This window comes from Lineus longissimus, chromosome 11 (genome assembly GCF_910592395.1).
Source record: "Lineus longissimus chromosome 11, tnLinLong1.2, whole genome shotgun sequence".
Taxonomy (NCBI): Eukaryota; Metazoa; Nemertea; class Pilidiophora; order Heteronemertea; family Lineidae; genus Lineus; species Lineus longissimus.
The window spans coordinates 6,757,656-6,773,850 of NC_088318.1; the positions used below are offsets into that span (position 1 = coordinate 6,757,656).

Here is a 16,195-nt window from a genome sequence, read left to right on the forward strand (position 1 = left end):
ACAAAAATATTGTGTTGAGCACTGAGCGTAAACTATATATGACTATGCTTGACTCCACAACTATGCTCGACTCGACAATCAGAGGTAATTCAAAAACGATGTAACTCATCATTCAATGAAATAATGCCAAGACAGATAAGGTATTCATTACTGACCTTGGTTTGTTTGATATACTTAATAGGACCAGTCTGCGTTTCCAGCTTGACTTTGTTTACAATATCTGAAATATGAAGAAAATTTTTTTCAGAAAATAGATTAGTTAAAGAAACTTCCATTTCAATGTCGGAACTGAAAAGGTCACCTGATGTGAAAAACTAATCAAGAACGTTTCAGTAAAGATTATTGCAGCTTAAGATTGCTTAACCTCTTGACTACCTTCAAAACCGTTCCATACCGGGGGCTTTTTGGGTATTATTGTGCAGCCACGTGCATGTGGCAAAACCTCCGTCTTCGCCGTCACCGCAGCACCATCTATATGACTTAGTTCAAGTTGGTGGGTAGCAGACGACATGCCTGCATCACTATACACCAGCACAGCCGAGCCAGATCATACCAAACAATAGCGACTGCTCAAGCGGTAGGCGGTAAACACGTGTATTTGATTGTGACCGCTATAGCGGTCGGCGGTAATAAAGATATTAAGCTATGTTCATTTGCAGGGAAAGCTCCACTGAATGAGGGCTTTGACTGCACGAGCAGGCCCGCTGCAAAAATACAGTACCCTTTGTTGGTCAAAACTGGGAGACAGATATCCAGGTTGGTTGGGTGACTGGTTGACCAAGGCAAACAAGATGGCGGCCACTACGAATACACCATGAAAGGGAAACGATTTTTACCTTTTTCAGGTGAATATATTCATCTGATGGATTGGTGATGTAACATTCGCCATTTGACAGTGGGAAGAAATGTTGTAGGAGGACATAAGGAAGTGTGAGACATGTTCATCCAGCGTGTAGATACAGGCATTGGGACCGGCATCAAACGTATAGGCAATCTGCAACAAATAAAGGCTTAAAGGTCACCTGAAACACTTTTTAAATCAGGAAAAAACAAACTGATGATGTACATTGTGCTGTACTGAAATAAAGTGTTTTATGGTTTCATGCCTATATTTTAAAATTTTACATTCACATGTTACCTAAATGTACGGTGGCTGGGAAAGGACATCGAAAAAAAAAAATTCTCGGCGGGACGACTTATTATCGCGGGGGGACGACTTATTATCTCGGGGGGACGACTAAGTAAGACGGGGGGACGACTTAGTAAGTCGGGGGACGACTTAGTAAGTCGGGGGGACGACTTATTATCTCGGGGGACGACTTATTATCTCGGGGGGACGACTTATTAAGTCGGGGGGACGACTTAGTAAGTCGGGGGGACGACTTATTATCTCGGGGGGACGACTTATTAAGTCGGGGGGACGACTTATTAAGTCAGGGGGACGACTTATGAAAGCGAGGGCGAGGCCTGGCTGTGACTGTCTCATCTCTCTCGCCATGTTGTCAACACGGTGGAGCAGCCAGGACCGATTCGGCCTGGCTGTGACTTTCTCATCTCTCTCACCATGTTTAGTTGACAACTTGGCAGAGCAGCCAAGACTGATTTGGCCTGGCTGTGACTGCCTCATCTCTCTCACTATAATTATTGTCAACTACGTTGTAAACATAATGCTCAAAATTGATTCATGAAAAAGGCAGTAGGGCAATATTATTATTAAGTTGTCAACATGGTGAGAGAGATGAGGAAGTCACAGCCAGGCCGAATCAGTCCTGGCTGCTCCACCGTGTTGACAACATGACGAGAGTGATGAGACAGTCACAGCCAGGCCGCATCAGTCTTCGCCGCACTGCCTAGTTATTGATATGGCGAGAGAGATGAGACAGTCACAGCCAGGCCTCGCCCTCGCTTTCATAAGTCGTCCCCCCCGACTTAATAAGTCGTCCCCCCGAGATAATAAGTCGTCCCCCCGAGATAATAAGTCGTCCCCCCGACTTAATAAGTCGTCCCCCCGAGATAATAAGTCGTCCCCCCCGACTTACTAAGTCGTCCCCCCGACTTACTAGGTCGTCCCCCCGAGATAATAAGTCGTCCCCCCCGACATAATAAGTCGTCCCCTCGACTTAATAAGTCGTCCCCCCCGACATAATAAGTCGTCCCCCCGACTTACTAAGTCGTCCCCCCGACTTACTAAGTCGTCCCCCCAAGATAATAAGTCGTCCCGCCGAGAATTTTTTTTTTTCGATGTCCTTTCCCAGCCACCGTATAAATGTGTATACCTGTGACAAGGTAATTAGAATATAAGCATGCAACTATCAAAACTTTATTACGGAACAGCACAATGAACATCATTAATTTGTTCTTCCTGCACCACCTGGAATGTTTGAATTACATACTGCTATAACTTTAAGATGAGTAGTTTGATTTTTATGTGGTTTTCACACATGTGTTTCTTATGTTATGCCCTATTATTTATACCCAAAGTTAACATTTTTATAAAATTGTTTCAGGTGACCTTTGAACACTATACACGCTATCCTCTGTTTGGCCAATATCTCTGCCTCATATTCAATGGCCATCCGTGCGATAGATATCTGTATCTGTTGAAACATCACCTACTGTTTTTCTGAATGCACCAGATACATCCACTGTCTGAGTTATTTAACATTGCTGTTATGACATCCAACAAGAAAAAAACTTAATGACTAAACAATTGCCTAAAACTGTGACAGTTTTAAAATGCATCCCTTCCGTGGTGGACTGTTACCAAATATATTGCGGGGATAAAAAATGTTAACTTAGATCATCAAAATTCATAGAGCAGCGTCTAGTTTCAATACCGGTACAAAATAAAATTAAAGAAAAACATTTTGTTGATTTTAGTTGCATTTTCTCCGGCCACTGCATCATCAGAATGTGTCGAATAAAGTAACTGAAGTACACCCAACAAAAATTATTCTACCTTGAATGCCATACAGTGACTATTTTCTTGGTCCAAAACATGCTAATTTATGCGTTTGGTCACTTTGTGTTATGAAACTTAGAAAGAAATTTGCCTGTACTTCAAAAAGTCCTTTCAAGACTACTTCACCAGTCTTGTAGGATACGCAAGAACTTAGACCACCTACCTTACTGGAGCCAATCATTATAGGAGTGTACAAGATGGACGATAGCTTTGGATGTATCGTTCATGTAGTATATTGGAGGGTACGTGTCTTGGCATATGGCATGGAATTAGTTACTCTCCTGCAACAAAGAGTGTCAAGATATACAAATGCTAGCATACTGCAGGGCCAGGAATTGTTAGCTGTGACCAAAATGGGTAAATTCACTAATTTTCAATAAGTAGCAAAATTCCTTACTTGCTACACAAATCTAATGGCTAACGACGAGAGTTGAAATTTCCATGTGTTTTACGTTCAGGTTTGCCTCCAGAATCATGAACAAACAAACATTCACAAACATTATCCAGTCTACAATGGTGTAAAGCATCTGCAACTCTCACTAATTCATATCTCATCTGTAGGCGATTGAGTTTTAAAAACTATTCAAGACCTATTCACCTGCTCTCTCATCCTGAACCATCTCCAAGGCAATAAGGACTTACAGTAATAGGAACTGTATACTTCAACCCAAAGCCCCACCTTGATTATGCTAGCAATATCAGTGAAAGTTATTATGATTTAGTTTAAAGGGAGGCTAGTATAGGAATAAATTGATGCAGCAAAATCAAATATTTTTTAAAACAAATACATACCAAGTTACATGACAAACAAATACTCTACACCAAGGATATGGTGAATATTCCTAGATACTGCAGAAAATTGCATTTAATAAGCAGTTTGCGGGGGTAGCCATGTTTGTTCAAATCTCCCGGGCGAATGACGTCATAGATGCAGTGGGGTTTTTTCATGGTAATTTTGAGACTGATCCCCTATAGGCATGATAGGCGAGTACTACTCGTTTCCAGACCTTTTTCTGCCCTGGTACCGTCACCATCATCAAGTTCACGTTCAGCCAGCTCTTCAGGTGTGTACTCTGGCTCAAACGCATAGGGATTTAGACCTGCTCGTTCTTCTGCTGATGCACGGTTGTAATCGAAGGATTTATTGCCGAACGTCGACGAAGAACCTGAAGAAATCGAAGAACTGTCATCTGTCATTTCGCTGTCATTCCAAGCATTCGCCATTGTTCGAACAGCTGATTGTCACAATGGCTGCATCCATAACCATGACGTCTTTGGCTCTCCGTTTGGGAGGAGAGACCAGATTAAAATCCACCAAGATGGCGGCATACTTGATTCAAAAATAAGCAGTGACAAGTGGATTAAAATCATCCATTTCACTCATTAATGTTTGTTTATTTATAAAACCAAGAGCCACAGTTGTTGTTAAGAATACGCAGTTTACGTAGATGTTGAGGTTGTAACTGTTGGTCGAATGGGGAATCATTCCAATAGCCTCCCTTTAAGGAATTGATACCTCACTATCGACATTGGTTCAATGGTTGTCTCACCCAAACCACTCGGGTGGAGCTAAAATATTGGCCAAAACCGAGGCGGTTTGGGTGAGACAACCAGTACCGACAGTGAGGTATCAATTTCTATTCTAAAATATCTCAAATTAAATATCGAATAATGTGGTTTTAAATGCTTTTGAAATACTTCCACATTTTGCACCAACCCAAGGGGTTTGGGCTAACTCACCCAAACCTCTGTGGTGAAAACGAGGCTGTATATTATGACAATGAAATGTCCTCACTCGGGTGTTTAAGAATCTTCCACCATATTCAAAGTTATTCTGAGAGTCTGTCTTTTGAACAAGCCCACGTGCGAGTGTACAATCAGATGTTATATGTGCCAAGCAGGTGATCTTGGCTTTTCAGACAGACAGATGTGTTGATGTCATTGTCAAGAAAATAATTGCAGAAGACGTGGCTTGTAATAGACCATATGAATATTTTTCAGACCCATTTAGCAACAGCTTAAACGTCTGTGTCCAGTTACCTGACAACAGGTCTCCAAACCTTCATAGTGATATCAGCAAACGTTTCAAAGTCTCGCTTTGCAATTTCCTCCTTAATATCTCTCATCCCCTGTGGTACAACATGCTCTGCTCGGTATGCAATCAAATCAGACGTTTCCACCGACCTCTGCATCCCTGATGTACTTCCTGTGACGTTTTTGTGGTCGCTCACCTAAAAGAAGGAAACAGCAACAGATCTATAAGTCCTGTATCAATCTTAGGAAAATTTACTGAAAGAATGACATGAATGAAATTTACACCTGCATACGCAAAAAACCAAGATGAATTTGCTCAAATGCAGTGCTTCAATGAATCATCTAAACAGATGCAATGGTTTCAGAGTTCAAATTAAAGAGTAAGTAGATTGGAGTACCTGCTCCTCATTACCTTAAAGAGTAAGTAGAAAGCATTTAAAATCGTTCGAATTACAGTTTACCCGTGAGACATTAACTTGATATATCACAACTGATCAAATTCAAATTTCTGTGCCAAAATATTGCCAAAAGACCTATATTGGAGATTTAAATCGGCCATGTTTTGGAAAATGACGTCATACCATGTAAAATCCAAGAAGGACGTCCTCATGTTGCCGACGGGTCGGGTATTTGCAAAATTTACGCACCTCGGCGCAATAGAGGTCGATATGACGTAACATACAGTTTTGTGACGTCATACGATGTAAATGGCAACCTCCATGGACCAGTGCGGTTTTTTGGCGGGAATTGCCAGCCAATGTAAATGGGCCCATAGAAGTCATATACGACCTGATATCCGATCGGAAATTTCTGGGTCGTTTTAAATGCTCACAGTGACTACATTAATGAAAAGCAGTGTGGCTCCGATCTTCTTACTTTTTAACTACAGTGAGCATTTAAAACGACACAGAAACTTCTGAGCGGATATCAGGTTGCGTATGTCTACTATCGGCCCATTTATGTTAGGCTGGCAATTCCTGCCAAAAAGCCTGCACTGGTTCATGGAAGCTGATATTTACATGTTGCGACGTCACAAGATTGTTTATTGCGTCATAACGACCACGGTTGAGGCGAAGTGTGTCATTTCCGTAGTTGCCCGACCGTCGGTGACTCCATGACATCCTTCTTAAATTTTACATGGTATGACGTCATTTTCGCCAACATGGCCAACGTATGTTTTTGGCACCAAGATGTTTGTCCCCGGAATGGCCGATTTTAAAGCCTGATGTACTTGACTAATTATTTCACGCAATATTTATGCACAGAAATTTAGTGAGTTTTGATTTATCTCCCTGGCGTCTCACAAGTAAACTGTAATTCGAAATATTTTAAATGCTATACACTGACACTTTAAAAAGAATCATTTGGTAGTATGCTGACTTTTAGCAGAATCGTTTGGCTGTAAAAAGTCAGTATCACACTTCGACGTGTCTAGTAATTTCCAACATGAACATAACATACAATAAAACATAATACAAGTTCACAACCAGACACCTTCATCACAACAACACCAGAGTGAGTACCAATATATCAGGTTTCAGCCTCTACATACTCCATGGGTAAGGCATAACATGGAAAAATACCCAGCTGCAAATGCACAGTGACGCATCACATTCATGATGTCACTACCTCTGGTACATGTATGCGCATAAGCTTTGTTTGAAAACTAAATGCATGCAGAGCTAATGTGCATCATCAAGAGGTATGGACTTCATAGTTGGCTTCTTTGAGTCATATCTTAGCTATAAGACAATTATAAACCCTAATTGTCAGGATCCTATCCAGTTTGACTCTGGATGAATTTAATTCAGTCAATTCAATAGAGGCCCTCACACCAGACGGCGGAAACTACTGCTGGACACAACTAACAAGCAGCAAACAAAAGACTGCATGGTAGCACACCGCATGTTCTTTCAATCGTTGTGCCTATATTTAGGTTTGTTTGGGCCAGCAGTGGTTTATGCCGCCTGGTGTAAAAGGGTCTTTTCGACCTACAACTAGAATGAGTGTCCTCATCTCTGGCCAGTGTGATTCTGGAAAGCACTGGACAGCCACCGAATCCGACCCATCAGGCTCACTTCCTTTTGTCCATTCAACAAATCCTCCAAACATGCTGCGACATGCACTGCCTGAGCCTTGTCTCTGCAAGCAAAGAATCGAGTCAATATAAAATATGGCCCAGCAAGAAGGAAAGAGGCATCTAAAGATCTCTTTTGCAATTTAAACAGTCCATGTGTTGCTTTTGACTTATGAGCAGCTGCTCTTCACATGTCCACTACAACACATCCAAAAGATGGTATTCCAGAATTTTTAAACTGAGTTGCATGCCAACTCTGAAGACAGCTCTGAAATAAAACACTGAGACACCTCTGCATCTTAAACGTTTTATTATTCAGCATATCCCCCTGCAAATAAGTCATTGGTGAAAATCAAACAATTAAAAAGTTCAAACTTGTAAATACATGTATCTCAAACTAACAGCAAAACTGGCTGATCTTGCCTAAATTCAACACTCTCGACAAATAGCCAATTAAGAATGGCACATCTTTTTATTTAACTGAACACAGTTGTTTAGAACAAGCTCAATTGAGATGGAATGACTCTGAGGAACATATTACTTACCTTGCCAAGTATGAGACATTCTCTTTAACACCAAGCAGCTTCGCAAGTGATGCAACAAGGCAAGCGTAGCCTGCAGCAGATGAGGCTAGACCTGCAGCAGTTGGGGAGTTATTCTTTGAACAGATATGCACTTTCCAAGTTACCATCTTCGACAAGATACTGTCACATTGTGGGGTCGTTTTCTAGCATGTATCCTTACTGAAAATCAACGAGAAAGGTTACCTAGTTTGCTAGCAACTCTTCCAATTATCAGATATAATTTTTGTTTGATTTTAATCATATATGAATTGCGGTCGAGGCCATGCCGCCTGGTGTTTTAGGAATACTTACTTGACTGTTAAAAAATCCTATGGTCTATCACCTTTCTCGAGTACACGAAAATCTCTAGGTGAAAATCATTTTTCATCAACTCTATGCATAATCCACTCCATTTTGCACCTTGGAAACTACCGTAATTGTGAGAACAAGTCCATTTCAAGTGTTCCACCCACGCAATGGTAATTTGAAAAAGGTGAATTTTAAGCTCATTACCGCGATTCACTTGGTAAATCATGTAACTCAAAACTGCCCGCAAGTTCGATAATATCTGACCATGGACGATTCGAAGGACCATGCTGGTATGGGTGTAGGCGAAATGGGGATACACCGCTGGTATCTCTGCTACATTGTGGTTGCGAATAGGTAATTCATTTCTTACCATTGGGATGCTAACACAATATTATTATTAAACTGGCAGATCACATCAAGACATTCAGTACACTGATCAACACAGACAAAAATAAGGATGCATAACCTATCGGGTGTACGAATCAACAATGTTAAAACAAGTTTTTCCCCACTAATCTTGAATTTTGACGAAGTTTGTTTGGGTTCTGACCAATCATGCGTGATCCGCGACTTTTGGATTGTTAAAGGGACAATATAGGCAGCAACTAGGCAGGAAGATAAAGTTACACAAAGCCACCAATAGCCACCAATATTAGTCACTCGAAGATGGCCAAATTAGCCCCTCTCCTCCTGCCTATAGTTCCCCTTTAAAACTGAAACAAAGGGACTCAGTGACTTTAGGCCTAGTGCGAATTTGGCTTATGCCTTCTGACGCGTTCTGAATCTGACTCTGAGTGTGCGCATTTGTTTTGTTTGGCTCTGGTTTGTCTTTGTTGAAATCATCCATACAATGCAGCCTTGCATCTGCGACTTCATGACTTGCGGTCGATCTGACTTGCGTTCGCGGAGTACAACACTTCGGAACTTCAGTCCTGGATATGACGATTTATGGTATGGTTTGCGCATAACTCAAACAGACCAATCAGCTGCCATGACTAGTAACAAATGATGTGAATCATGCATTATCTGGTGCGCAATGCAGTGCTTTCTTTGAAAGAGATATGCGCAATAGGAGGTCATGTTAGCGCAAACCATACCATCAGCATCATCATCCACATCCGGGACCGAAGTGTCTTATCTTTGATTTCCTCTAGGGCCTAGTCAGGACTAGGCCTACATGTATTATTGTATCGCAGTGGATATTTTGCCGTGAACCGGTTGAGAGTTATTTTCGCCATTTTGCCACGCACTTCCGTTGGACATGTGCAGTTCGTGTTTTTCGGACTTAGCGTTTTTCCGTAATGCTGTTTGCCGGCAAGACTTGCCAGGGAGTCCAACTTACTTTTGATTGGGTCAGTGACCAGAACTCTGCTGCGGTTCATATTTTCGGCCACCTTTGATGCATGTGAACCGCAACTCATAGTACTTGATCTCGTCATTTTCCGGCAGATGCATCACTCCATCAGTCTTTTCCAGGCAGCAGTAATTGTCCTCGAATCTCGCCGCCAGTATGATATATGCTGCTCTTCTCTTTTTCTAAAGCTCTCATTGCGATCTGAACGTTGTGAAATGAGGAAAATTCGTCCCCGATCGAGCATGTCGAGAGTGAGATCGTCAACACGGCGGACAAATCTGAAAAAATGCTAAGTCTGAAAAACGCAAACTGCGCATGTCCAACGGAAGTGCACGGCAAAATAGTGAAAATAACACAACCGGTTCACGGCAAAATATCCACTGCTTAATTGTAACAATGTAGGCCCTATGTATTTTGTTACAAAATTTGGTTGTTACCCAGTGGTCAAATTTCCAATGTGATTTACGGGGTGTGTATCGTTTCTTTAGATACACATCAATTTGGCCTTTGGCCTTTTGTACCAATGACCTTTTTTGAGACACCCTGCAGTGCATAAGTCAGTGCTGCACGGGCCGGGCCTGCATGAAATCAAAATGTTTTTTGGGTCCGATACAAAACCTGCCAAAAAGAGCACAAATAACGTTGGGATGGCGCAAGTAAGTATCCTACAGATTCTATATCACTTACAATACTTAATTACAGAAATATTAACGGGAGCAGTGCATGTTACGAGGCATCTTTCCCTGGGCAAATATCTGATCGTACGATGCCCGCCATGATCAGGATATTTTCGTCTGCATGACTTCCGGCGGAACTGAAATTGACCAATCAATGGATAAAAAAAGCCAAGATGTCAGTCCCAGGGTACTAAGCTTTCACTAATTTTTGTATTTCAGCAAGTGAATTCAGTGAAAAGTGTCCGAATTGAGAACAAGCATGCTCGCTAAGACAAAAAGTGACGGATTTTTGTTCGTATTGGCATGGACAGATGGAGCGAGGCAAAAAAGAGGGGGGCGTAACTCATTGTAACTGCCATGGTTTGGTACTTGCCAGGATCTGGCGCCTGCATTGATTGAGGAACTCGCATGTCCTTAGGTTACTGGTGCAAAGACTGTCTCCACTCTAGCTTCAGCAAAAAGGGTGATTACAATTACGATTTATCTATCCAGCGATTGAGGGACAACTCCAAGACCATCCCGATGCTCCGGACAGCCGCTCGCCGGGAGGAGATCTTTCTGCGCAACACCCGACCAATAGTAGCACCAACGGGACATACGAAATTTCAAGAAGAACACCATGATAAAGTTGACAGAAACGCCCACGCTATACTCGCGAAGTTCGGGGGATCAGAAAAAATGCCAGTTAATGTACCAGGGGATGGCAGCTGTTTATTTCATTCCGTATCGGTTTCGCTCAGCGGCAGTATACGGTCGAAGCAGTTACATACGTGTACGAACCACGATTGAGATGGTGAACAACAAGAAGTAGTATATGTCACTGCATGACGATGACAGTTTGGTTGTCTGAACAACAAAAATCACATGATCATGCTGAATGGTCTCGTCTGGTATTTCTATCTCATCAGTGACTTCTTTCATGTTGATCCGTAGTAAGTTCACATTCTTGGCAGTACGGTTATTAATGTCTGGCATGTCTTTTGCCGTCGTGTCCCATCGTTGTGACCTGTTTTGAGCAAGATACCACTGTCACAACATTGGAACATCCTTTAAAAAGACAACTTTTTTCCAAAAATTGAAATTTTTTAATATTTGTCATGAATTAAAATTATTTCAAATTCCTATTTCAGATTGACTGAAGACCACTGCGACTGCTGATTTGTCGAAGATTCGGTACCATTCAATTAAGAATTTTACGAGTTAATGAGCTTAACTTGAAGACAGTCTGCAAACAATTTGAAGACGAAATATATGGTAGGTTGTCTGTATCGGACGAAATTTAAAACCTCAATAGCTCGCTCAAATCAAGTAAATTTTTGATGAAACTTGGTTATGTTAGTCAGGACATCTCAAATGCTTGGGAAAAGGCATATTTCATTGATATCTCAAGATGATCCCTCTTCATTGAGACAATACCACCAGTGAATATTCATAGGTTTGAGGGTCCAGGCCTATCATCAAGACGAGTGCATGTTTTTTAATAATCAAGTACATATTTGGAGAGGTATTGAAAAAATATTTGCTGTGACAAGTCTACAGTCTACAGATATAAATAAATTGTTTGGTAAAAAAATTAATTTTGAATTTTGACAACCTGGCCATAGGGGGCGTCATTCAAATTTGGAGTGAAAATGGCCAAAATGGGTAAAACTGTCCACTTGTGTCAAACTTGTCAATTTAAAAAAAAATTTCCGTGGTCAACTACCAGTTTATATCGCACCAGTTACTCCCAAGACTAACCCGTATATCATATCCAAATTTCAATTTCACAACCCCACGCAGTATTTGATGGGCGGGCATTTGAAATAACTGGAAATGGCTTGGAAAAATCAATGGTGGTCTTGTCTCTTTCCGAGACAATAGTGTCAATACCACCAATGAACAGATGAATATTCATTCGTTGAAATACCGGTTACAATGACTGCACACCGTGCAGTTTATCTATGTGAAAACATTGGATTGAAGTTCGAAGTTAGCAAACTCACTCTGTATAAAAGTGGAACATCTGACATTGGAGAGAGAACGAATAAATCAGAGAACAAAAATGATGAATGTGAAGAAAGTATGTGTAGGTTATGCCCACCGGCCTGACTGCATTTTTCCTGGTAAGCTATCTCTATCTGTTGAAGTTGAAAGAAAATATCATTATATTGATTGAATTGACATTTGAAAGTTTTCTTACCGCGATGGCAACCTACCTAGTTTCTGCTGTTTGGGTCGGGAATACCAGATGACTAGAAACCTGGAGCTCGGCACGAATTGCCCGGAGTTCCGGTTTTTGATTCTCCAGGGTGAAACTTTCCTTGAGTTGAGCTACAGTAGAACCTCTCTATCAAGGACACCCTCGGGACTGACAAGTGTTGCCCTTAATAGAGAGGTGTCCTGATAAGAGAGGTCTAATTGAATGGAAACAACCACTTTGGGACCACAACTATAAATAGAGAGGCCGGTTGTCCTTAATAGAGAGGTGTCTGCTAACAGACGTTCCACTGTATTTTATTCAAGACCTCTTGGGACTATGCAGAAATGTCCACATCAGCTTAGATTAGATACGGTAATTGATTCAAAGAATTTTGATTCTTAGGAGAAAAGGTTAAATTTTAATGACAGGGGATCAATACTTAAAGGCCTACGCCGTTCATTAAAAAAAAATTTGAATTTGTAATTGAATTTGAATACTTTCAATTTCGTAAATACATACTAAATATAATTTTCAGCATTGCCTTTGTGTAGACAGATATACAAATACTATCAAAACCAATTTTCAACAAATTCGTATTCATAATACATGTAACTGCAGTACGGCATTGTGTATTAGTGGATTTCTATTTAACTTGAGACAAGTAATTACGAACGTGTGCCCCTTTAAAAGCATTCTTCCCTGTGTAATATAAGTCATGTTGAACCCTTTCTGCTCAACTTTAGACTTGTTAGAAATATGTTGTAGATTTACCATTTATGCCTACTAATTTTCATCTCTTATCAAATTGTTCCAGGGATCTGTACAAATGTGCCCGAGCATCTGGATTGGGTGACTTGCTACCCGCTAATCAGATTCCAGCGGTTGACAAAAAGACGTCAAGGACATCAGACGGAGTCGATGATGATAAGACAGTTCGAAACAGATGAGAATCTCCGTGATTTTGAAGATTCAGCTGAATCAAGTTCATCTGATTTACTAAACAGTCTTACTCATAATGATTCATGGTCATCGATAGTCAATCATACATACAGAGAGGAGCCATTAGAAAAGATGGACAGTGAAGAAATTGACATGCTTAAACCTGTGATATGAAAACAGTGCTGTAAACAACTTTGTTTTTGCTGCCCTCAATGTTTGTGAATGCACCATTTTGACCTTTTGCTTTCTGTGGCTAACGATTTGGACTTAATGATATTAGTTTTAGATTCAGTTTGAAATTTCGATATTTGATTAATTGGTAGCAAGTCTGTGTTTTATAAATGAACAGTAAATCATTTGCTTCCGGGATTCTTGAGAATAAGATTGACCGGGCATTACGCTCGAGTTAAATACATTGTAAATAGGGCCTGATTGGATCGGTCAGATTCAGGAAGTTGTGTTGGATTGAAGAATTTGTGTTCTTATGGGTGTGGGTGGAGAGAAACTGTATATTGTCATAGTAATGAAAGACATACTCTATCAATTGTATTGCTAGGCTTTGCGGCACATCGGACTTTCCTTCTGCTGCCTCTTGTGTAGGCGGATAACTTCCGTTTTAAGAAATAAGTAATTTGCTGCAGTCTTTACCGATGGACAGTTGTACGATTGTAACCCATTCCTGAATAGAACAGGGCCTGGTCTCTCCAAATCTCCCCCACTCCTACCCATGTTTAGCATCAAATAGGAATCTTGGTTTGAAGTAGTTAGTGTAAAGGTAGATTCTGAAGTGTAAGGATCTCACTTACAAGTGATAACCTCAAATATTGTGAACTTTGATCATCATGAAGCTTAATACAATCAAATAATAGTATTACTGTAGTTTTTGTAATTCCTCTCTCGGATTTAAGGATGTAACGGAGTCTCACGACAGAGCACTTTCATTTATTACCTCGAATGGGTTCATTTTCCAATGATAAAACTACAAGTAATGATAAATCCATTAAGTTAATAATTTTCACACCACTGAAGTTTTAGCTAAATGTTTAAGCCTAACCCCTTGCTGCAGCAGCCACTTTTCGGGCAGCGTTGCCGTGTGCTGACAGTCGATACAAGTAATAAACAGTGGAACTAACTTTAACTGAACGGTCAAAACTATTCGAAAGTATCGCCATCTATACTAGGATGAAACTACATGTATTTATTCCCCAGTGTGTTTGACAATTTTGAGCGGTGGCGACCAAGTGCTGGTGAATCAATATTTTGGAAGGGCAGAACGTCACCCGCATGAGATGGGACCATGTGCATGACATGCTATGCACGTCACCCGCATGAGATGGGACCATGTACATGATATGCTATGCACGTCACCCGCATGAGATGGGACCATGTACATGATATGCTATGCACGTCACCCGCATGAGATGGGACCATGTACATGATATGCTATGCACGTCACCCACCTGAGATGGGACCATGTACATGATATGCTATGCACGTCACCCGCCTGAGATGGGACCATGTACATGATATGCTATGCACGTCACCCGCATGAGATGGGACCATGTACATGATATGCTATGCACGTCACCCGCATGAGAAGGGACCATGTACATGATATGCTATGCACGTCACCCGCATGAGATGGGACCATGTACATGATATGCTATGCACGTCACCCGCATGAGATGGGACCATGTCCATGATATGCTATGCACGTCATCCGCATGAGATGGGACCATGCACATGATATGCTATGCACGTCACCCGCATGAGATGGGACCATGCACATGATATGCTATGCACGTCACCCGCATGAGATGGGACCATGCACATGATATGCTATGCACGTCACCCGCATGAGATGGGACCATGTACATGATATGCTATGCACGTCACCCGCATGAGATGGGACCATGTACATGATATGCTATGCACGTCACCCGCATGAGATGGGACCATGTACATGATATGCTATGCACGTCACCCGCATGAGATGGGACCATGTACATGATATGCTATGCACGTCACCCGCATGAGATGGGACCATGTACATGATATGCTATGCACGTCACCCGCATGAGATGGGACCATGTACATGACATGCTATACACGTCACCCGCATGAGATGGGACCATGTACATGACATGCTATGCGCGTCACCCGCATGAGATGGGACCATGTACATAACATGAGCCAATGATGATGCCTACTACAAACATGAAAAATTGACACTGTACACGCAATGACCGCACTGGTGCCGGGATATATTGTTGAAGTCGGCCTCCCATCGTTTTCCCGCCAAAAATGAAGCCGCTTGTCAATTGTCTGCCACGTGTCCGGGGGCATAACTACACCCGATCGCAAGTCCAAGTATACGAGTGTAATGTTAGTGTTGTCACAATATGGATGTGTGGGAAAGGAAGGGAATGCACGGAGACTACCAATAATGTAGTAACATCGGTTCAAGCGGCTGATCACGGGGTAGTTTACCGGCGGTGAAGGATGGATAATAAGCACAACACTGGTAGATCAGCAAGGTGATAGTCATGTTCTCATCTTGTTTCTCGTTAGTCTAGCAAAATCTCAATTCTGACACCAGTCTGTTCTGCTATCCATACGTCTGTTTGTTACCTTGCATCTGGAATCCTGATCCCGAAGATATTTTACTTAGATATCACAAAATTGTATCATGCACCCTAAAATATAGGGATTTCACAAGCGACTAGACTTTGACATAGAAAATGCAACCTTACATCAAAGTTAGGTATAAACCTGCAGACTAATGCACACTGGCCATCCATCACAAACTTTGAAACCAAAATATGTTGTGGCAATGTATTAACTGAGTTGGGTTTTTATTTCAAGACTTACACAAACTAATTCATCGAAATTAATATGCATGTGCACATTAACAATCAAATTGTGAATTCATTAATGTGACAGAAAACTCATACAAAGAACATCAGATACAACATACAGAAATCATCAGATGATTTCAAGGAAAGATATGGTGCCACAACAGAATCCTGTTGTGGATTACCAAAATAAAGTATTCTGAAATCAGTCTCATCTGTGGCCAATATGCCATCTTGTGGGGA

The 16,195-nt window shown here is 41.3% G+C and overlaps 1 protein-coding gene and 1 long non-coding RNA gene across 2 annotated transcripts; one reads left to right on the plus strand and one right to left on the minus strand.

The window, feature by feature from the left end:
• Positions 1–869: 869 nt before the first annotated feature.
• LOC135496286 (diphosphomevalonate decarboxylase-like) lies at positions 870–10,084 on the minus strand. The gene is given in 6 exon segments (XM_064785540.1): positions 870–994; positions 3,126–3,243; positions 5,023–5,193; positions 6,992–7,136; positions 7,619–7,816; positions 10,000–10,084. Coding segments are annotated over 4 exon segments (579 nt in total). The 5' UTR covers positions 7,765–7,816; positions 10,000–10,084; the 3' UTR covers positions 870–994; position 3,126.
• A 59-nt stretch (positions 10,085–10,143) lies between these two features.
• LOC135495866 (uncharacterized) lies at positions 10,144–13,962 on the plus strand. Its single transcript, XR_010448607.1, has 3 exons — positions 10,144–10,908; positions 11,107–11,230; positions 12,973–13,962. It is a non-coding gene; the product is annotated as an uncharacterized LOC135495866 (long non-coding RNA).
• The last annotated feature ends 2,233 nt before the right edge of the window (positions 13,963–16,195 follow it).